General features: G+C 31.1%; 2 protein-coding genes across 3 annotated transcripts in view; one reads left to right on the top strand and one right to left on the bottom strand.

Moving 5' to 3' along the window:
* Window positions 1-23,699, bottom strand: part of LOC115891266 (thyrotropin-releasing hormone receptor) — a 193,288-nt gene that overhangs the window by 69,811 nt on the left and 99,778 nt on the right. The window lies entirely within an intron of this gene.
* Window positions 1-23,699, top strand: part of LOC115891263 (dynein heavy chain 1, axonemal-like) — a 93,309-nt gene that overhangs the window by 3,771 nt on the left and 65,839 nt on the right. Inside the window, exons 3-7 of one of the 2 annotated variants that reach the window (XM_030911696.1) lie at window positions 3,593-3,755; window positions 10,018-10,178; window positions 10,239-10,454; window positions 14,400-14,796; window positions 16,036-16,205. In XM_030911696.1, coding sequence (XP_030767556.1) covers window positions 3,593-3,755; window positions 10,018-10,178; window positions 10,239-10,454; window positions 14,400-14,796; window positions 16,036-16,205 — 1,107 coding nt within the window. Of the gene's footprint in view, window positions 1-3,592; window positions 3,756-10,017; window positions 10,179-10,238; window positions 10,455-14,399; window positions 14,797-16,035; window positions 16,206-23,699 lie in introns of those variants that run through there. The other variant, XM_030911697.1, reaches the window with a different exon arrangement.

The following is a 23,699-nucleotide window of genomic DNA, read 5'->3' as shown; positions in this document are numbered from 1 at the left end:
ACCAAAATATTAACGAATCAAGATATTATGTCTGAAAATTTCAATAAAATAATACTAATTGGAGTATTTTTCTAAATAGTTATGGCAGTTAAATTGAAAAAAATATAATAGACTTTGATATTATTACTAAATATCTGAAAGTTTAATAAATGAAAAATACGCGGAAAAAGATAAAGAACTTCTCTTCACTGAAAAAACATTTCTGCTTTTATCTTTATACTTATTGATATTGATGATGTTCAATACCCAACTGTCAATAATAAAATCATATTTATTTTTGTGATTGGTTATAATAATGAAAAATGTGTTCATTTTTCAATTTTTTATATCAAACCAAAGAGACTACAGTGATATTACATTATTATTAGGCAGCATATTAAAATAAGTAAAAAAGTTCGTATAAATGTATGTTCTAAAATGCTTAGTTTTGATATAGGGAGTAGAGTTGAAGATATAGGGAGTAGAAATTTAATTTTTATTTCGATTTTTTCCAAATAATTTGTGAAGTAACGTCAATATTTGGATAAAATTGGTGTTTGGGAATTTTTTGACATGAGAAATTTGATTTTGTTGTCAATAAGACTCCTATTTGTAGGGGGCGCCACCTACATGTGTTTCAACTGTAAAGAGTAATAACTTTTCGTCTGTTTCTGTTTTTTTTTTACTGCCATAACTACTGAGTGAAAAATATACAATTCCGTGACTTTTTACGTAAAAAATGTCTCTTGGTAAAAATCTCTACGAGCAACCGTTCTCAAGATATTTAGAATGGAAATGCTCAAGATATGTCATTATTGGCAAAATATAAACACGTTGAGAGAGAGTAGATAGTTATTTGACTGAAATAATAAATTTGGGAAATTTTATTATATTTTTAAATTAATCATAAAATTTTCTGCGAAAAAGTGATGATAAAACAGTTATTGTTGAACTTTTGGCACAAAAACTTTAAATTTATGATTTCAGTCTAATAACTATTTAGTCGACATGTTTAATTTATGTCAGTGATGATAGGTATTGATAATTTCTATTCCAAATATCTCGAGAACCATTACTTCTAGCGATTTTTAACAAGAGATCCTTTTTATTTAAAAAACATCGTAGATATATATTTTTTTATTCAGTAGTTTTATACAGGTACAGATGAAAAGTTATTATTTCTCAAATCAGTTAAAAAAATATGTAGGTGGCGCTCTCTACAAAGAGGAATCATGTTCGCATCAAAATCAAATTTCTCATGTCAAAAAACTTCCAGACACCAATTTTCATCCAAATATTGACGCACTTTAGGCATACATTTATACAAACTTTTTTACTTATTAGCCGACCATACCAATAGGTATGGTAGCATCACTCAAAATGAGTTATTTGGGTCATAAATGACCTAAATACAAAATTTTTTCGTGGTGTCCGTCCGTATGTCCGTCTGTAACACGATAACTCAAAAACCGCTGAACCGATTTTAACCAAATTTGGCACAAAAATACTGTGGCACCCGAGAATCTGGCCATTAGTTTTTGGTGGGGGTGGGGGGTTGGTAAGGGGGTATAGGAGGGGGTTAAAAATTATAAAAAAGTAACTCCAAAATTACAGTAGCTAGCGAAACGCGGTTTTCAAATTAATATTACTAATAATATTTGCAACAAAATTTGTAATAACATCAAAATCAGTCAAAGTTGCAGTTTTCGAGATATTAACATATTTTAGTATGGGCGGCTATACGTGTCTCCCAGCGCCAATTTTGTTTATCTGCAGAATACGCTGCTGAAGTTTCTGGAATACTTTCGGACCACCCTGTATTTTAGATTAACTCTATTTAAACTAGTAGTGAGAACTATCGAATGAATACTATCGAAACATTCGATAGTTGCAATTCATTCGAATAATTCGATAGCTAGTAAGAAAACATTCGTCGAAAACTATTCGAATAAAAATTATCGAATAGATGCGTCATCTGCCTTGCAATATTGTATTCTAGTAATTCGGCAGCAAAAACCATTCATTTATAAAATTCATTCATTTATCAAATTCATTAATTCGTCAGGATCGATTTTAATAAAATATAAACTGGATTTTAGTTGTCGTCCGGCGACGTAGGTTTCTTTCCTAGAAACCCGACAGCAGTCGGTGGCAATGCTATGAAAGAAGCCGGCATCTTTTTGATTTTTTGCGGAGTCTAATAAAGATAAGGACACATTATTTTTTTTATTGAGGTGCTAGTATTTACACAGAAAATACATTATGAAGGGCGCTGTTGCCATATATCCGTATTAGTTGGTATTAGCAAAGAATATTTTTCTTTAGCATTAGTTAGTTAGGGATAGTATGTCAATATGTTTTGCATTTTTTTATTAATATTCTGTTGTTACACTGCAATAATACTTTTTATTTTGGATGTAGGAAAATGATTTTTAATGTTTTTAAGCAAAGACTGGTTTAATAAATAATAATAACACTAATAATTTGTTATACAAAATTTAAAATAATTTAATAATATAAACATTTTTTTTAAGTAGTATCAAAATATAAACAACAAATAGAAGTCAAAAGTATTTATATTAGATCCTATTTAAAAATAATATAGTCTCTAAATGGCAATGTTGGCTTATTAAATAATAATAATTACAGAACTAATTTGTTATATTAACAACAAATTTTAAAATCATGAAATATAAACATTTATTAATTTTCTAAGCATGCAGTGTAATGGAAGGAAAATATAAATAAAAAATTAGAAATCAGAATTATTTATATTACTTTTTATTACTTTATATTTACTATTTAAAAATAATATTTACTTTTACTGGCATTTACTTTAAAAAATAAATGAAATATTTCTTCGCAAAAAACTACATGTAAGAGAATTAGCATAAATAAAATACAAACATTGTTAACTTTTTTTTTTTAAATTGGCACGTGTAAAACTTTCAATTTAATTTTCTCACCCCAAAATTTGAGTTTGATAACCATTTACTTAACCACATTACTTAAATATGATGATTAAGTTCAACTAATTCATATTATTAAAACATCTAAAATACAAATATGTATTTTTAAAATTAATTGTAAGTTCATCTCATCTCTTTTAAAAATTGCTACTTCTCAAAATTTCCCATTAAAAAATGTAATCTAATCTAACCATAATATACCATATAAAATTAAATAATTGAAAGATCGGGCTACGGAAAATCACACAAATTTTCGAAAAAATTTTGACCACTTCGCACACAATCGTCAATTAAAAAAAACAATCAATTAATAAACGCAAAAATAGCATAGTATTTACAAGGCGAAGTTATAAAAATTTGGAAGAATTAATAATGCACTGACGCACACAAAAATCAAACGAATACTAAATTTCATTTATCAAAAGCATTCGATAGTCGTGGCTCGTGGCGCAACGATAACCATTTAGTCGCACGGCGAGGTTGTCACATATGCTTTAGTATACAAATGAATGAATGATTTTATTCGAATAAAACCATTCGATAGTTGAAATCATTCATTCAGTAACCATTCGATAATCTAATTCATTCGATAGTTCCCATCGCTAATTTAAACTAATTAATTAACCCTACATATTTATTTAAAGGACTTAATAGACTCGAAACTAGATAGAAGAAGAAGAGGAGTATTTGGACCTCCTGTCCTAAAAAGGCAGGTGTTTTTTATTGACGACTTTAATATGCCAGCCTTGGAAGTCTTCGGTGCACAGCCACCGATAGAGTTAATCAGACAATGGATGGATTTTGGTGGTAAGTTATACGTAATAATAAAAAATATCTATACCTCGGATTCATCTCTTCAAAAAAGTCTTATGGGTATTTCGCCAGTGTAAGAATAAGAAAATCTACAAAATAAAATAGTTATTTTTTGTAAACACTGCTGTGTTAATCCAACGGAGACAAGCTTGCCAGCAGTGATTAACTAATAAACAAATTTATCTAACGGGCAAAAAAATGCTTAACGTTTCGGAAGGATATCTCTTCACGTGCGTTGTCGGAAGCAAAAAATCACAAAGTCCCCATCCTCCCATTCAAGACATGATATGATTTTTGTTCATTATAAACTATCATCTGACATAGATTTAATAATGACCTACAAAAACATAGTGAATAATAATATCGGTGATTGCTTTGCTTGTGGGAGATAAATAAATAAATAAATGCCTTTATTGTCAAAAAATTTTACAATTTGTAGACAAAGGTAAAGTAAACAAACAAAAGAGAATACAAAACAAGTATACAAATTACATTGTCAGTCTTATTGTTTAAAATAAAGATTTATAAATGTTTACAATGTCAAAGAATAAAACTAATATTTAAAAAATATTTAGTAAGTTTATAGTAAATATAGTAATAGCAAATATTAGACCAGTGTTTACAAGATCAAATTCGATTATCAAAATATAAGTCATTTACGGCGTAGAAAGCCTTGTCTAGTAAATAAGATTTCAGTGCCTTGCGAAATGAAGAAAATGATGTTACGGATTTGCTTTCAAATAGCATCAGATGATTGTGCATTTTTTTCAAGTTGTATAATATTGAACTTTTAACTAACTCTGAGCGTTGGGTAGGTAGATAAAGATCTCGCTCCGCGTTCCTGAGTGGGTAAGTGCGAGATGGCCTTTCTTGAGAAGCTGATACATGAGTACTGCTATTTAGTCTCAGTGAATATCGAACAGTTCTCTTCTGGAGCTTGAAAATGCGGTCAAATTGAGTCGCACAACACGTACCCCAGAATGGAAGGGCATATCTGAGGTGCAACTCAAAAAGTGCATAATAAACAGTTCTAGCCACTGATAAGTTAAGCTCCTTAGAAACAGATCTTGATGCAAAACAGGCAGATCTGATTTTCTTCTAAGTTACTAATTTTTAATAAGTAACGAAGATTTTCACTGCCTCCTGGACTATTATGATGGATTGAGGAAGTAGAAACAAAATGATTGAGTTTCAGATATATTTCTGGCACGTCTCTTGAACTTAATGATTTTGTTATAAATTTATTATATTTAGAATTAATAAATACAATACAAATGTTGTGTCGTTGTAATATGCTGTAGGCATGTTGAATATCACCAATTTAAAGTTTTAAATTGAAATTATTATTCATGGAAAATATTTTACAGAAATATTAATAATTAATTAATTAACTTATTCTTTTGTTTTAATTTGTGAACATTATAATCGTACACCGCCATATGTTCAAATTATAATTGAAATAAAGTTTTAAAGTGTGTTTATGCAGTCTGTATAATTTGTACAGTGTGGGTCAAATTCGACGGTTTTACATGGAAACGCCCTTTTCTATAGGAGGTAGACAAAAACTAATATCGGTGTCTGGAGCTCAGTTTTTGTCAAAAACATGATGCTGAAAACCGCATATCGATATCTGTTACCGTTTCGGAGTTACGGGGTGTTTTTCAAAAATATGCATTTTTAACAAATCGCTGTAACATTTTTGCTATGGAAAATTTTGTATTTTTATGGAAACATTTCCAAAACACCTTTTTACGTAGAATTTAATGGTTTAAGTATAATTTTTTTAAAATTAATAATTTAAGAATTATCAACAGAAAATTTGATTTTTTATATGGGACACCCTGTATATTTTTAATTTATTGAAAAGAATTTAAAATTACCTTTCCAAAAATATAACACACTTGATATTTTGCTCGATTCCTCTTCGAGATATAGAGTATATAAAAATTCGCCCGCTTTAAATAAGTAGGCTTTGAACGGCACCGGCTGTAATGCATAAAAATTCTAGCTGTGAGCATCAATTAAAACGAAAATAATATTTGCTATCAGAGATGCAGAATTTTATAACAATTTAAAATATTTTTAACAACATCAACACATTTAAACTATATCTAATAACAATAAAAATAAATAGGAAACCAAGACATGAGATTTTGCTACAGTGCTTCTGTTATGGACAGACGGGGTAGTTTTTGAACATTTCTCGCGGAATTCATTAACTCAGTCGGGGTGAAAGACACCCTCTCATAACTGCTAAGTATTTCTAATTTTCGACTAGATTAAACGGAAGAATAAGGAACATAGGATTAGACCATGGATACTAAGTCAGGCGGCCTCGACGGCCAACGGCTGAGATCTTGGTTAGCTATTCAATTATTCTTGAAATTGGCTGCAAAAATTTGCTGAGAACTTCAGCGTTCAGAGGCGGTGCGCCGTCTTGCTGGAAAAATATGTTTTCAAGTTCCATTAAGGGCATATCATCAATAAGGGGTCCAAAGCCTACTAGTTAAAAGTGGCGAACTTTTAAAAATTTTGTATTTCGAAGGGGATTATAACAAAATATCAAGTGTGCTATATTTTTGGAAAGGTAATTTTAAATTCTTTTCAATAAATTAAAAATATACAGGGTGTCCCATATAAAAAATCAATATTTCTGTTGATAACTCTTAAATTATTAATTTTAAAAAAGTTATACTTAAACCATTAAATTCTACGTAAAAAGGTGCTTTGGAAATGTTTTCATAGAAATACAAAATTTTCCATAGCAAAAAAGTTACAGCGATTTGTTAAAAATGCACATTTTTGAAAAACACCCCGTAACTCTGAAACGGTAACAGATATTGATGTGCAGTTTTCACCATCATGTTTTTGATGAAAATTGAGCTCCAGACACCTATATTAGTTTTTGTCTCTCTCATATAGAAAAGGGTGTTTCCATTTAAAAGCGTCGAATTTGACCCACCCTGTACAGCTCTAGGGTAATATAGCAAAAAACAAACACTTGTAATTTCCAGTTAGAATTAATTATGCAGTTCAAAAATGACAAATAGCACAATTAGTTTCCGCAATTACAAGCATACATCGCTCTACCGGGTGCGTCTCAAAAGTGGCTCACCTCTATAACATTTTTATTTTTTCGGATAAAAAAACGAGATTGTGTGTTAGTATATGACTATTATATTAAAACTAAATTAGGGTTGATTAAGTTTGATTAGGGTTGATGAGGTATTCAATTGTTTTTGGATACTTCCTGTTTCACCGGAAATGATAAAACTTTTGATTTTTAATTGGCACCGTCGGTATATTTTTACTTTATTTGATAGAAAATGACACTGACAAAAAATCGTATTTTAATTTTTAATCTGTGTTATAAACACTATTATTTTTTAATCAAGGGGCCTTGGAAAAATAGATTTGATCATCTATTGTTTTTCGTGTCTTGTCCTGGCCGGTTAAAAGATACCCAAATCGTATTTTTGATCATATTTCAATCTTTTCAAATAGAACAAGGGTGGCTCATTAGCATATTTGGAAAAAGCAGTTTTTACGAATAATTTGGTACCACACATTTGGTATATTTCGAGTTAAATTGTCGTTATGAACCACGTTAGAATTTCGTTATATTTGGAATTGGCATTTACAATTAATACTAGTTTTTTTAAAAAGTTTTTCTAGTAATTCTTTAAAAAGTTTTAAATAAATTTTTCTCTAAAATAAACTGGGGAAAACTTATTTATCATTTTTAAAATTTACATGGGATTTCCTATGTCCAGGTTAGCGGTGGAACACACGGTATACCTACATTTGTGATAATATACCCCGACATTAGAGCGTCCGTTATTTCCCAAGTTGATTTTTTTTGCTGCCGCCCTCTGAAGTTTTAGTTTTTGGTCTAAAAAAGATTATCCAACGTAAAGAAGCTCTAAATTTTTAAATTAAACCGTGCCGGAATCATGATACTTTTCCCATTTGAATAACATGGGATTCCTGACCATTTGCATTTAATTTTTTATCTGCAAAGCAAATGAACCTACTGCTTCGACAAAGACATATTCTAATACAAAATTTTATGCTCTACAAAAAAAAGCTCTTTAGTTTTTTCCATAAAACCATTCCTTTAAAAGTCATTCGCGGTCAAAGTTATGCACATAGTTTATAATGATATTTTTCTATCATTCACTGCAAATTTCAATTGCGTCTTTTGATTTTGACTAAAAAAGGATCTAGAGCCATACTTTTTTCAATAAAACAATATTTCTTTACAGACTTTAATATGGAAAACTAATATTGTGCCATCTATGATCAATTTTTCATAACTATAATTTAAGTTTATTGTTTCATTGCCTTTCAGTGTTCGTAAATATGTGTGTCAATTGAAAAGAGTGAACAAATTTCGAGTGGTTTTTTATCTTAAATAATACCCAAGCAGCATTTGGACGTCGGGACAACGTTGTGTCACGCGACCAAACGTCGGGGCGCAACGTCGGCACAACCTCTTGCCAACCCTAGTCTGCACTAGTTTGGAGAATAATTTTTGGGTCGAAACGACGTTGGATACCGACGTTGGCTAGAAGCCTAATTTAGTACAAACTGCAACGTTGTTTAAAATCCTAATTCACAGAAATACAAAACTAATATGGCGTCTAAGTCGCGTTTTATCCTAAATTGGGATAATTTTAGTAAAAATATTACTTTTATGATTTAGTTAGAGACATATGTCAGATGGCAGTGAAGGAAAACAAAACAAAAGTATTTAAGTGTGGAGGATGTTTGAAGATCATAATTATTGAAACACTTTAACCGACTCTGTAACTCGTTACCCAAGGCAAAAAGCTAAACGCAAACAACTTTATTGATAAATGTATTGTTTCTACTTTGAAAAATACTAATGGGCCTTAAAATTAAAGAAGTTTTAAAAAATTTCTTGAATTTTTTTTTAGTAAAATGAGAATAATTTATTCGCAGTCGAAAAAATTGTTTCCGCGTGTTTTTTAGGGTCAAATATTTCAAGTTAATGTATTCAAAAAGCAGGAATTGCTATTTTAGGAACGAAACATTTTCTTATTTAACAACATGGCGGCTCTCACTTTGTTGTTTTGGAGATTAAGATGGAGTAGTTAGAGTAGTCGCATACTGGACTAATAAAGTCGCAGTTCGGCCTTAACAGGTAGTATACTAGTCGCAAGATTGCCTAATTTAGTCATCCTAGAGTCTAGCTTGTGCCGCCCTCTATAATATAAATAAACGAGGGAGTGGATAAACTATCGGTAATATATGTCGATGTATATTTAAATTTAGTTTTATATGTACCTTTCTTATGTCCCATTTTAATTAAGTTTTTTTTATAAAAACAAAAACAGCACTGAACTGTCTGACTGAACAGAACAATGAAATGAAAATTTAAAATTTAAGGTTATGGTTCAATACAGTTGCAAAAAGGTAGTGACTCGACGTTCTACCAACGTAAGAATAAGGAAATCTAAACAACGTTGGAATTAGTAAAACAGACGACGTTTGCATAACGTTGGAATAGGTCCTGAAACTGACGTCGGAAAACTCTATATTGTCCAACGTTGTAACTACGTTGTCCGAATCACCTAAAGATCACTTAAGCAAAAAGGTTACAAGACAACGTTTATTCGACGTCGCAGAAGCTTCCTACTTTGCTGTAGTACTAGTCCAACGTCGGCACAACGTTATAAAAACGTTTAAATTTATTTTAATACCCAAGGTAGGGAGCTAACTATTTTTTGTAACTAATCCAACGTTGTGATTAGTAAACATGTGGTCGCAAGTCGTGAAAATGCTACTTGGGTACTTGTATCGAATTAATTAAATTAAATTATTAGTTAATTTAATTAAATTGGTAATTAATTAAATTAAATCAGTAATTAATTTAATTTAATTTAATTATTACCTAATTAATTAAATGTTAATTAATTAAACTAAATAATTAATTAATTAACTTAATTTAATTAATTCGATACATGTAATATGTGACATAAAAACCACTCGAAATTTGTTCATTCTTTTCAATTGACACACATATTTACGAACACTGAAAGGCAATGAAACAATAACCTTGAAATAAAGTTTCGATCAATTGATAGATGGCATAGAATTAAAAATTAAGAGCTTGTTTACGTTGGATATTTTTAGACCAAAAATTAAAACTTCAGAGGGCGGCAGCAAAAAAAAATATGGGGAAACTTGGGAAATAACGGACACCCTAAATGAAAACTTCTTCCTCATTTAGGATGGTATGATAGAAAAAATATTGGAGATTTCCGCACGATAATTGACGTTAACTTTGTCGCTGCCATGGGACCACCTGGGGGTGGTAGAAATCCTGTTACTGCCAGATTATTACGGCATTTCCATTATTTGGCTTTCATCGAAATGGAAGAAGCAAGCAAGGCATAATATTTATAAATTCTATATTTATGGTACAATAATAAATCGTAATTCTATTTTTAGAGGAAAATATTTGGTAGTATCCTGAAATTTTGGCTAGGCAGAACGGCAAATATGCTACAATATTACGAATCGATTTTAACTTCTACTTTAATAGTTTACGATACAATACTGAAAGAATTGTTGCCCACTCCTGCTAAAACTCACTATACATTTAATTTAAGAGATTTGAGCAAAGTATTCCAAGGAATTCTTATGTTCGAACCTTCTACCCTTGAGGTAATCAGTGTGTATAAGCGATACCAATTAAACTTTTAGTTACGTAATCGAGGGCGCGATTTTTAAATTCATTGTTGCCAACCATGGAATATTCGGCGCCGGGCTGACTAACTGGAATCTAAATTTCCCGCTGAGGATTCAGGTGGTAGCTCTGCTGTAAAAAATGTCAAGTTGCTACATTTATTTATTTCCTGACATTGCCATTTGTTTTGACATTTTAGTTTTGTATTACGAGTTTTTAGTTTCAGTGTGTTGTGTTGTGATACTTTAAGCTTAAATATCTTTACTAGCAGACCTTGCAGGCGAACATTGTTCTTTTTAGAACCTCTCTTAGTGCGAAGTGGTACAAGATAGCTTAATAGCCGTAAAAACTCATCGCAACTTTATTCGAATATTTTTAACATGAAAGCGGTAGTAATGGTTCTTCATGCATCACTTAAGGAGGTGAGCTTTGTTGATGGTAAATAATAACTGTTTATATATTTATAATTAACTATCGTGTACCAGCGACTTCGTTCGCGTCGAATTAATAATTTGTAATGGTGATGATAAAGCAAAGCAAGAATTTCCATTAACATAAAAACTAGATAAAATTTTCTTACATTTATGTCAGTATGAGAAAAAACAATATGGCGATATTATTATATAACTTGGTAATATTTAAGGGGTCGTTTCATCTCGTTGGAATTTGACTTTCGAAAAATCCGTTTGCCAAAAATAAGCTTTTTACGTCAAGCAGTTTAAGCAGAATCGTGGTTAAGAAATTACCCAACTTTTTGGAACACCCTGTATGATTTTTTAAAAAAATTCAAAATATGTAAAAATACAAAATAAATTATGCTTGTCCAAGCGTTTTCCCGTAAGACTAACCGTTTTTTAAATAACAAATACTGTAATATTTGAGGGGCGTTTTCACCCTCTTGGAATTTGAGATTCGAGAAACCTATCCTTATCGAACCTCTACACCCCACAGTCAATCCGTTTGCCAAAAATCAGCTTTAAACGTCAAGCAATTTAAGCAGAATCGTGATTACTCATTGGTCATATTTTATGAAACACCCTGTATAAATTTATAAAAAATCTTAAAGTATAAACAATAACAAAAGCCACATACAACAAGCAATAACAAAATAAAATATACGTGTTTAAGAGTTTTTCCTAAAAACTCACCGGTTTTTAAATAAAAAATATTTTAATATTTGAGGGATAGTTTCACCCTCTTAGAATTCGAGTTTCGAAAAATCCCTTCTTATCGAACCTCTACACCCTAAAGTCAAGTTAAAAAATCTTAAAATATGTAAAAAAAACAAAATAAAATATACGTGTTTAAGCGTTTTTTCGGAAATTTGACCGTTTTTTAAATAAAAAATATTGTAATATTTGAGGGGTGGTTTCACCCTCTTGGAACTGGAATTTCGAAAAATCCCTTCTTATCGCACCTCTACACCCTAGAATCAACCTGTATGCCAAAATTGAGCTTCTTACATTGAGTGGTTTGAGCAGGATCGTGATTAATCAGTATGTCAGTCACTTAAGGATTTTATATATCAGTATAGATTTTTGTTTCCTAAAATATTTCGATTAAAAGAAAATATGTAAAAGCGGGTAACGCCGTGCCGGTCAAGCTTAATCACGTGACTAAAAGTTTATTTGGTATGTACTGTACAGAGTGGTCCGAACTGTATAGTTCGGAAACTTTATTCCGCAGATAAAAGGAAGCCTATTCCGCAGATAAAAATAAGTAAAAAAGTTCGTGTAAATGTATGTCCTAAGATGCTTAGTTTCGGAGATACAGGGTGTAGAAGTTTCATTTTCATTTCGATTTTTTCCAAATCATTTCTGAAGTAACGTCAATATTTGGATGAAATTTGGTGTTTGGAAGTTTTTTGATATGAGAAATTTGATTTTGAAGTCAATATGACTTCTATTTGTAGGGGGTGCCACCTACACGTGTTTTAACTGTTTTGAACTTTGAATAAGAAGACTAAGGAAGGAGCATATCAAAAATCTTAGGTACACCGCGATGGGCCTCAAATATGGCCGACTTTAATTCCGGTTTATCAGTGTCATTCTAATTTTATTTAAAAAATGTAAAACTATGATGTAGGGTAGACGTGGGGTAGACTCAATAATTTGTTGTTTTATTTTACGCTGTGAAGAAATGTTGGTAGTTATTAAAATTGTTATAAAAATATATAATTCTAATAAAAATAGATAAGTTATAATAAGTATTTATTAACACAAAGATCCGATACGCTACTGAAGCAGGTCAGTCAAATTAACGTATCTAAATTCTTTGACATCTAATCTTTGACAAGTAATAAATAAAAGCTAAAATGCAAGAAAAATATATAATTTAGTTAATTTAAGTGAATTTCATAAATGATCGGTTTACTACACGTATGTATATTATATAGTTACTTACTAGCGAAAAGTTGTTCCATTATTTCACTCAATTTTTGCCGAGATCTACCGTACGCTACACAACCAACTATTTTAGAGTCTTTTTCGATAAATCGCGATAGTGTCACTGTTAATTTAAGTTCTGCCAAAATTTCCATCTAGATTTACTACCTTTATACAACTATCAGTAGTAGAATAAATAATAAATAACATAAAATAAGCTCCGTAAAGACTGACAAATCCACAAAATTTCAAATCAAATTCAAATGTGCCAAATGAATCGTCAAACAGAACTGTCAAGGATCCCCACCCTAGAGTGCTTTTTCCGCCCACCATGCATGAATACATGGATAGCATTATGCTCCTTCCTTAGTCTTCTTATTCAAAGGTTTTGAAGAATAATAACTTTTCGTCCGTACCTGTCTAAAAGTACCGAGTGAAAAAATATACATTTCCGTGACTTTTTACGTAAAAAATGTTTCTTGGTAAAAGTCGCTGCTAGTAACCGTTCTCAAGATATTTAGAATGAAAATAGTCAATACATGTCATTATTGACAAAAAATAAACATGTTCAGTAGATATATAGTTATTTGACTGAAATAATAAATTCGGGAAATTTTTATTTTTTTTTAATTATCGTAAATTTTTCTGCGAAGAAATGATGATGAAACAGTTCAGCTGCTCCATTCCAAAACACAGTAACCAACATTTTTTCAGAAATTAGTTTTTTACATATAATAATATATATACTGTGTTTTTCTCTATGTTTTAACCTGGCCTATTTTTTGATAGCTGTAAGACATTCGGAGATATGACGTACCCAAAACCTAGTATCTACACATTTTTAATACACTGCAAAAGCCAACTAAAAAAACTAGAGAACGTTTTTCTCACAAGTTTGTTTTCTACACATACTGTGTTTTGGAATAGAGCAGCCGAGTTTCTGTTGAACTTTTGGAACAAAAAAAATTGAAATTTAATATTTCAATCCAATAACATTTGTCAACATAATATGTTTAATTTATGTCAATGATGACAGGTATTGATAATTTCGATTCCAAATGTCTCGAGAACCATACTCGTAGCGATTTTTCATAAGAGACCTTTTTTACGTAAAACATGTCATAAATGTATATTTTTTTACTCAGTAGTTTTATACAGGTACGGATGAAAAGTTATTATTCTTCAAACATGTTAAAAATATGTAGGTGGCGCCCTTTACAATTAGGAGCCATATCGACATCAAAATCAAATTTCTCATGTCAAAAAAACTCCCAGACTTCAATTTTCATCCATATATTGACGTTACGTCATAAATTATTTGGAAAAATCGAAATAAAATTGAAACTTCTACACCCTGTATCTCCGAAATTAAGCATTGTAGGACATACATTTATACGAACTTTTTTACTTATTTATATCTGCAGAATATGCTGCCGAAGTTTCCGGAATACAGTTCGAACCACCCCGTATAATATAATATTGTGTATAATTATTTGTTGAATTTATTTGGAGATTTTAAAATGTACTAATTTGGTTTAGGATCCGAATGAAATGATTCGTTTGTGGTACCACGAATGCTGTCGCGTATTTCAAGACCGCCTGGTAAACGACGAAGACAGGATTTGGTTCGAGAACTTACTCAGCAAGCAAATCTCCGACTTTTATCCTGTTGATCCCGAGGTCTCGTTGGGAGTTCGGCCTATTTTGTTTGGGGATTTTATCGATCCCCAAGTCGACATGGGACCGTACGCCCAAATAACCGATTTCGAAAAGTTGGACAGCTCCCTTAATTATCATTTGGCCGAATATAACATGCAGAGCACTAAGCCGATGAAGCTGGTACTGTTTTTGGACGCCATGTCTCACGTTTGTAGGATTTCCAGGATAATCAGGCAGCCGATGGGAAACGCATTATTGTTAGGCATGGGAGGATCAGGTTATTTATTTTTTATTTTATTTCATTCACAGTGGGGAAAATTTCCGTGTCAAATAGTAAAAAAAGTTATACAGGGTCGAGCAATAGTGCCTCGGGCGTCTGTCGCTCATAGAATAAAAAACTTGGGAATTTTGTATAAGAGGGAACCTAAAGTATGTACGAGGTTGTACTTCTGGAAAATATTTTAACTTCTATAGGGTGGCTCAAAAAAGTGTGAGTGGATCGATCGGGATGATTTTTTTTAAATGGAATACCCTGTATGTTGTTGCATTTTTGGCTTCCTTTGAGATCACTTGATATAATCCTAAGATATAAGTAAATATATTTTGATAGTTTCAAAGATATTAATAAATAAATGAAAAATATACTATATTTTTCAACCTTCCATAAAAGAATTATTACAAATACAGGAACAGCCCTGAAATCAAAACTATCCTAGGTATTTACTTTAGTTAGTCTATACTTACTTTGCTACAAATATCGAAATCTTAAATCATACACAACAGATACTATTGAAAAAATAATATACATGGTGTTCCATTTAAAAAAACCAAGAAAAATTATTTTATATTTTAGAAAGTTTGGCGTAGAATTTTGAACATACTGTATGATTTGCGATTACCATATTTATAGCAAAGTAAGTACAGACTATCTAAAGTAAATATCAATTATAGTTTTGATTCCGAAACAAGTTCTTGTATTTTTAAAATTATTTTCAAGAAAAGCTTAAAAATATATATTTTTCATTTATTTATTAATATCTCTGAAACTCTTAAAATATATTTACTTATTTATTATGTAAAATGGTCTGAAAGGAAGGCAAAAATGAAATAATATATAGGGTGTCCCATTTAAAAAAATCATCCCGATCCACTCACAGTTTTTTGTACCACCTTATAGAAGTTAAAATATTTTCCTGAAATACATCCTAATACATACTTTTGCTCTGCACTTATATAAAATTACAAAGTTTTTCATTATAGGAGCTACAGATGCCCGACGCACTATTGCCGAACCCTGTAGAGTTGTTATCAAAAATGTAAAATCCTATTCTTACACCGGTACGTAGTACCACACAATTCAATACAAAATCCCCACTTTTTATTTTATTTATTTATAAGAGACGTTTTTTATTGTTTCCTTTCCCTAATAGCATTCTCCACTTTTTAGATTTATGTCTGTTTCGTTGAGAGTGTCTGTATTTATTCAGATTTATTTTTAACATATACTTTCCTTTAGGGAGACAAAGTTTGACGAGACTGTCCGCTTTCATATCGGAATATACATGTTTTCAAATCGAATTAACGAAAACCTACTCCAACTACGACTGGCGAGAGGACGTGAAAAAACTGATGTTGAGCGCCGGCCTGCAAAAAAGGGAAACCGTATTCCTTTTTTCCGATAGCCAAGTAAGTTTGTCGGCCCGGCGTGCAGACTATAATAAAATGCCACGAAAATTCAGAAAATTTCTTCGATTTTGTTTGAGAGAAAGATGCTTCTGATCAGGGGTTGGATCTCTACTAAAAACTCCCACCGTAATAAAATTATTCGTAGTGTTTTTAGCAGATTATAACTATAACGGTCTTTGACGCCTTTTTTATCGTATGGTATTCTAGAGGTAAAATATCCACAAAAAACAAATTATAGGGCATTTATTTAACCCTCAACTGGCGGGCCCGGCCGTGGTGAAATTTTATACCGCTTATGGCGTTCTGGGGTCCGATCAAATACGTTCAAATAAAATATACGGAGGGTACCGCTTAAATTCCTGTCCCGATGTTGAAGGATGGCTATAGAATGTCAATGCATTTCCTACATAAGTCTATCCTTGTTCGGGAGGAGGTTTTCTGCGCTTGCTCGATCTGTAAGCACTTTGATTGGACAGTTCCAAATCATATGATATGTTTTGTTTTGGTTTTATTTTTATTTAGTTTAAGTTGAGGTTAAAGACGTTCTAATAATTGAATTAAATCTTTCGAAAAATTGGAAGCTTTTTGTTAAATATTCTGAAATCAAATAAGTTTGATAATGTAACATTATGCGCATATTTATCAATTGAGATATTTTAATCGTATCCAACATGTTGTGGCAAAACACTTTTTCGACCAAAAGTTTTCAGATATCTTCGATTTAGTTATTTTCGAATGTTTATTTTGTTTATATCTATTACAAACTCAAGGAGCAACAGTTTTTTACAAGTAGTGTTAATTTTGATGCTGGTGCAATACTAAATTAATGGTAAATTTAAACGTATTTGGGTCCGATAGACACGATTTGTTTTTTTTTCAGTTAAAAATAAATGGCGATGAGACTTTATAACAAGTTTGTTATACGTGTGTTAAGTTAGCACAACCACTTTAAAAAAATGTATGAAACTATGTGGAATAATTGCCGTAAATTAGCCGTAAATTTGCCGTGAAAACGAAAAATTTGCCGTTCTTCGCTAAGTATGTTGAATCAATGGTTGTGCTAAGTTAATATTAAGTTAGCACAACCACCATTGGAAATCAGTGAAAGAATATAGGAATTTTATAGTATAGCAGGAATTTGCCGTTTTTTTGCCGTTCTTAGATACAATTAAAAAAAATATCCTCCGATCATTCTCTATCCCCCTGCAACAAAAAATGTAATAGCGTCAAGGTCATATATTAAGTTAGCACAACCATTCTAGTAAACGTTAAATAAAATGTCTGAAATTAGGTGGAACAATTGCCGTAAATTAGCCGTAAATACACCATGCAAACGAAAAATTTGCCGCTCTATTATTTGTTTACAAAATCGATGATTTTTTTAATTAACGTAAAAGATAACGTTAAATTCGAGCTATTTTTCTTAAAATTCACTAAATGGGATCAATAATGACTTTATAGTACAACAGGAATATGCCGTAAATAAGCCGTGAAATCGAAAAATTTGCCGCTCTTTTATTTCTTTCTAAAATCTACAGGGTGATTCAAACTTCCGAAAAACCTCTATGTTAGGTTTTTGGTTTGTGAATTTCATTTCATTTTTTTATATAATATGGGGGCAAAGCTAACGCACATTTTGAAAATAATTTTGTCAGCATACAGGGTGATTCAAACATATTTTCAAACCAAAGTTGCATATTTTTAAATGGAATGCTATATAATTTTTTAGCTCAGTGGATTTGCCACTAAATTTCTGTTTCAAAAATACCATTGTGCAGAAATGCAGTTGTGGACCGAATTAATTTTAAATTTTAGTTTGACTGGTCTTATTTTATCAATGTAAATTACGTTAATAGCTGGGAGAAACTGCACAGAGAAATGAGAAACCTGCTCCTACCTTTCATGGTCGTCTCAGACAGCTTTAGAGGGCCCTCTTCTCGATCTTGATCTTCTCAGCGCTAATTTTCACACATACACTAACATGAATCGTCTTTGAAGGGATTTAACTTTTAAGTTCAGACTTTCGGCGCGTATCGGTTAGCTGACCAATTTCGTCGTACGACGGTTTGTAATAGACTGTGTGCCACACTTCCTAGTGTTCGGGCATGCGTACACTAATGTTGCAGGAAGCAGGTATAAGTGCGGCAATTTAAAATTTATAGAAATTAAAATAATTAATCTTAATCTAAGAAATTACATAAAAGAAAATAATTTTATAAAAAATATTAAGTTTCCTTAACACCTGTACTGCCAACCGTTCCATAACATTCTCGGGCGTAGCAGGGTACGCAAGGCGAACGAGGCGGGCTACGTCGGCTTCAAACTCCTGCAGAGACTCATTTGACTTAGTTTTAGGACATACATTTATACGAACTTTCTTACTTATTTTTATCTGCAGAATATGCAGCCGAAGTTTCCGGAATACAATTCGGACCACCCTGTATAGTATTCTATTTAAAAATATACAACTTTGGTTTGAAAATCTGTTTGAATCACCCTGTATGCTGACAAAAGTATGTTTAAAATGTGCGTTACCATTGCCCCCATATTATATATATAATATATATTAATTATTATTATAATTTATTTATTATTACCCCATTTTATAATATATAATAAAAAAAATGAAATGAAATTCACAAACCAAAAACCTAACATAGAGGTTTTTCGGAAGCCTGAATCACCCTGTAGATTTTATAGAGAAATAAAAGAGCGGCAAATTTTTCGATTTCACGGCTTGTTTTCACGGCATATTCCTGTTGTACTATAAAGTCATTATTGATCCCATTTAGTGAATTTTAAGAAAAATCGCGCTAATTTAACGTTATCGTTTACGTTAATTAAAAAATCATCGATTTTGTAAACAAATAATAGAGCGGCAAATTTTTCGTTTGCATGGTGTATTTACGGCTAATTTACGGCAATTGTTCCACCTAATTTCAGACATTTTACTTAACGTTTACTAGAATGGTTGTGCTAACTTAATATATGACCTTGACGCTATTACATTTTTTGTTGCAGGGAGATAGAGAATGATCGGAGCAGTGGTGAAAGGAAAGTTATCTCTTTCCGTCGTCGCGCGTCGGAAGCAAAAAAAATACAAAGAATAAAGAAAAAAAACTATTTAAAATATTTAAATTCAACTATTCGAGAACACTTTACTTTTTTTAAAATAGATACGTCTACAAGAAACCGTTGACGTTCTGTTAAAATGACATTTTTAACTTGATATTTAAACTTCAAAATTAACAATTACTACCTAATAATAATACCTATTTAATAAGGTAAAACCAAAAAGCCTCAAACTTTCTGTATGATTATTTTTAAATCTTACGTATGTTATATTTATTTATCTTGTTGTATCTATTGTTCTTTAAAATCAAATAAGCGATTGCCATACATTACTAACATCTACAGATACATGAGCAATACATTTATTTTTATTAGATTGAATTAAAAAAGCCTCTTTTATTTTTCTTTTAGAGGCTATCGCTTCTTTCATTATAATTTTGGCGTTATTAAAATTTATTCTGTGCCCTGTGTCCCAGGAATGCTGACAAATCTTAGATTTGTGAAAATATCCCTTTCTTAAATAATCTTTATGTTCTTTAATTCTAACATTTAAGGATCTAGATGTTTCACTAATGTAAAATTTATCGCATTCACAGGGTATTTGGTATATTACATTTTTTGTTTGTTGTTCTGTATTCATTGATTTAGTATGTGATAAAATGGATCTAGATATATTTTGTGTTTTGAAAGATGTTCGTATGTTATATTGTTTTCCTATCCTTCTTATTTTTTCCGAAACGCCTCGTATGTATGGAATTTTAAGTTGTATATATTGTGTATTGTTATCATTGTGTCTATGTATTATTATTGTGCCACATTGGTATAGACATTTTTTACGAATCTTATATTTGCTACTACGAACATTTAGAGATATTTAGAATTTTTTAATCAAGATCAAAAATTAATCCAGTAAGTAGTGTGTATTAAATTTGAAAGAAAATAAAATAAAATGCAAAAGGTTTAAAACACGTCAATTTTTCCAATCATGAAGAAGCAAATCAGAGATAGAGCTGAAATATATAGAGCAGAAAATATTATGGCGCTTTTCATTAAAAAAACAAGTTTCTTTCATTATTGATTGGGCTGTTTGAGAATTTTCTTTTATATTTTCTCATTCGCCTAAATAAGAAAAGGGTGCTAAAGGAATTTAAGATGTGTGAATTTCTCAGATAAAAGTATTTAAAACCCTTCTGGATATGTTGGAATAGATACAATAAGTGTATAGTGTCCGGAATTATACAGGGTGAGTCTTAAATAAGTGCAAATATTTTCAGGGCTGATAAAAGAAATATTTTAATTAATAATTATAAAAGAAACAAATTTACAAACTTTATTTGTGGCTAATACAACTCTCTGGCCATAGTATCTGGCAAACTGTGTCTCTGGCGGGCTCTGGGCACGGAATAAAACTATGGTTTAGGTCAACACTTAATTTTCCCTGGAGTTTTTCTCTACTTAATAACTAATTACACAGTCCAAAATGCAGAATGCAAAATATTTATCATTTCTATTTGACATAATCTGACACAAAATTATAACCTATAATTTCGCAAGAGTTTGACAATTCTCAAAAATCTTAAGTCGAGTTCATACGCATCGGTGTCACTTTGTCGTTCATCATTCCGTCAAACCAATAATATTGAAATATGATCTGTCATTTTGGAAATAAACCAATAGAATTGGTTAAAAACAAGAAGAGATGACGCATGACGAATTTATATATAAACTCATCCATAGTTAACGTAAAAAATATTAGAAACTTTTTTTAGTGAAATAAATGGATTAGTATGGACGTCATATGCTTTTTTTTCTGTCATCGCCTGTCGAAATCTCACCTGAGAAAAAAAAACAGAGTTTGTCCACGACCACTTAATAATAAATCAATATCCTACTTCCTAGCTGAAGGAATATGGTGCCCATTTTGTAACAGAGTGAAATATAACAGTTGATAACAGTGAATTATAATAAATCACACTTTGCATTTACTTTACATGTGTTGCTATGCCAACGTGACATTCACAACATCCCGATGCGCGGCGTGGATGATTTGACGTTTTTCTTATCTTTTCTTTTTATTAATTTTGACGTTTAAAATTGTCAAATGTTAAGTAGGTAGTGATTATTAAGTGGCATATCAAGAACTCGTTTAAAATCAAAAAATGAATTATGAGAGTGATAATGAGCCCTATACACCACCAGAGATAGCAGAAGCGGCCAAATTAACAAGTCTTGGATTGCTACCACAAAAGTCTAAGGATCATTACATGTCAGCCTATAAAAACTTTCTAGACTGGAGGATTGCTAAAGGCATAAATTCGTTTTCCGAATCCGTGTTATTAGTATATTTAGTTGTCATTGTAACGGAACAAAAATCAATCTCCTGATTGGCATGAATGTTGGTACGATTTTCATGCAAAGAACTTGAAATAATATCAATGAAATTCATATATAACTTTAAATAAAACACAAATTACCAATTTTAGTTACACAAAACAACAAAAAGTCAGCTGCTGGTGGTACGATCTATCATTTTTCAACAAATTTATTTTACTAAAGGTGGTAGAAAAAAGTACTAATATACAGGTATGTCGTAAAACACATCTAATAATAAACTTCCCAAATATTTGAAAATAGAATAGTTCGAGATGACTGCGACTCTCGATGCATAGCAACTGATGATATTGACGTTTTTATTATCTTTTAGTTAATTTTGACGTTTGAAATTGCGAAATTTTAAGTAGGTAGTGACATTTTCCCCTAAAACATGAATACAATAATTAATAGTAAGATTAACAGTAAAAATACAAATTCAAACACTCCTCATAATTATTATAATGGCCGTGGACAAAGTATAGTATTCAACTCCCAGTTTATAGCCATTATTCACTCGGGTGACTAGCATAAATTTCTCGTTCAATAATATACTACCGTATGATCGAATAAAAACGGCATCAGCGATGACTATGAAATGAAGAGCGCTGTCATTTTATATGTAAATTTATATGGGAAATGTCGTCGATGTTCATTTCATAGCCATCGCTGACGCCGTTTTTTATTCGATCATACGGAATACCGTATGATCGAATAGATTTAAAAATATTATGCAATAAAAGTCTGTCCAACTAGGCGATAATAATCGCCTAGTTGGACAGACTTTGACTGGATAATATTTTTAAATAAACATCAGTTCGACATTGAACGATAATTTAATCGCATATCGATCTATTCCTTTAAGATAAAATCCGAATCATTTTGGAGGACCTAAACAACATTCTGAATTCTGGGGACGTGCCAAATATTTACCAGCCGGACGAATTAGACAAGATCTATCAGGGTATGAAGGGGACCGTCCAAGAATTAGGTCTCTCCGCCACAAAATCAATTCTGTTTTCCGTCTATCAAAAACAAGTCAGATCCAATTTGCATACAGTTATCACGATGAGGTAATGGAATCTGTATAATAATTTTTGGAAGGACTAGATTAAAAAGTGACGTTGTACAGACCTGAAAATGATGAATATATTTTTAATAAATTTACATTTTTAGGGTTTCGTACCCAAAGGGTAAAAACTGGAACCCTATTACTAAGACTTCGCTGTCCGTCCGTCCGTCCGTCTGTCACAAAGGTCTAGTCTATCTTATGAACCGTTATAGCTAGACAGTTGAAATTATAGTTGACAGTTGAAAAAATGTTGCCGTTATAAGAACAAATACTAAAAACAGAATTAAATAAATGTTTATAAATATAAAAGTACTTTCACTGAACATTATCTTTTAAGTAAGAATTATACATAGAATCTTTCAAGTCCTTGGTGGCCGCGTGGTTAAACCGTTAGGACTTTACGCTGCTATAGTCTATAAAATGAATAACTTTGAATTTTGACCGTTATTTTTTACCAACATGGCAAATATAAAATCCCTCTATCAAAAAAGTTACTGATATTCTTTAAGTATTCTTTAAATTGAGTGCCTGAACGAATCAGATAGGTAACTCTTTTTACTTACGTGAAATAGAAAAGGAAAATAATAAAACAAGTGACAGTTCTTCCTCTTCTTGCAAAAATCAACACGAAATGGCATAATTGTCAAAAGTAAAATGTCATCAGCTTTTGACATTTCTAAATATCAGACCAATTCCGTCTGTAATAGAACAGCCTCGGAGCGAGATTTATGACGTCACGCTAATTAGATACGGATTAATAAATATGTTGTAGAATACATGGAAAACATAATTATTCCTCGTATTTTTGGTTTGTATTTTAAAAATGATATAGTTTACATGAAATATACATAATATACAGTTAATAAATATAATATATACCTATTTATAGTAATAAATACTTTGGCAAATAAACTATGAACCATACAAATGCAGCAAATGTTTTACAATATACATATAATGAATAGGTACATAAGATAATG

This window comes from Sitophilus oryzae, unplaced genomic scaffold (assembly GCF_002938485.1).
Source record: "Sitophilus oryzae breed Bouriz unplaced genomic scaffold, Soryzae_2.0 scaffold_980_pilon_pilon, whole genome shotgun sequence".
Lineage (NCBI taxonomy): Eukaryota > Metazoa > Arthropoda > Insecta > Coleoptera > Curculionidae > Sitophilus > Sitophilus oryzae.
Note: the sequence above shows the minus strand (reverse complement) of the source record. Positions and strands in the feature narration are given on the sequence as shown.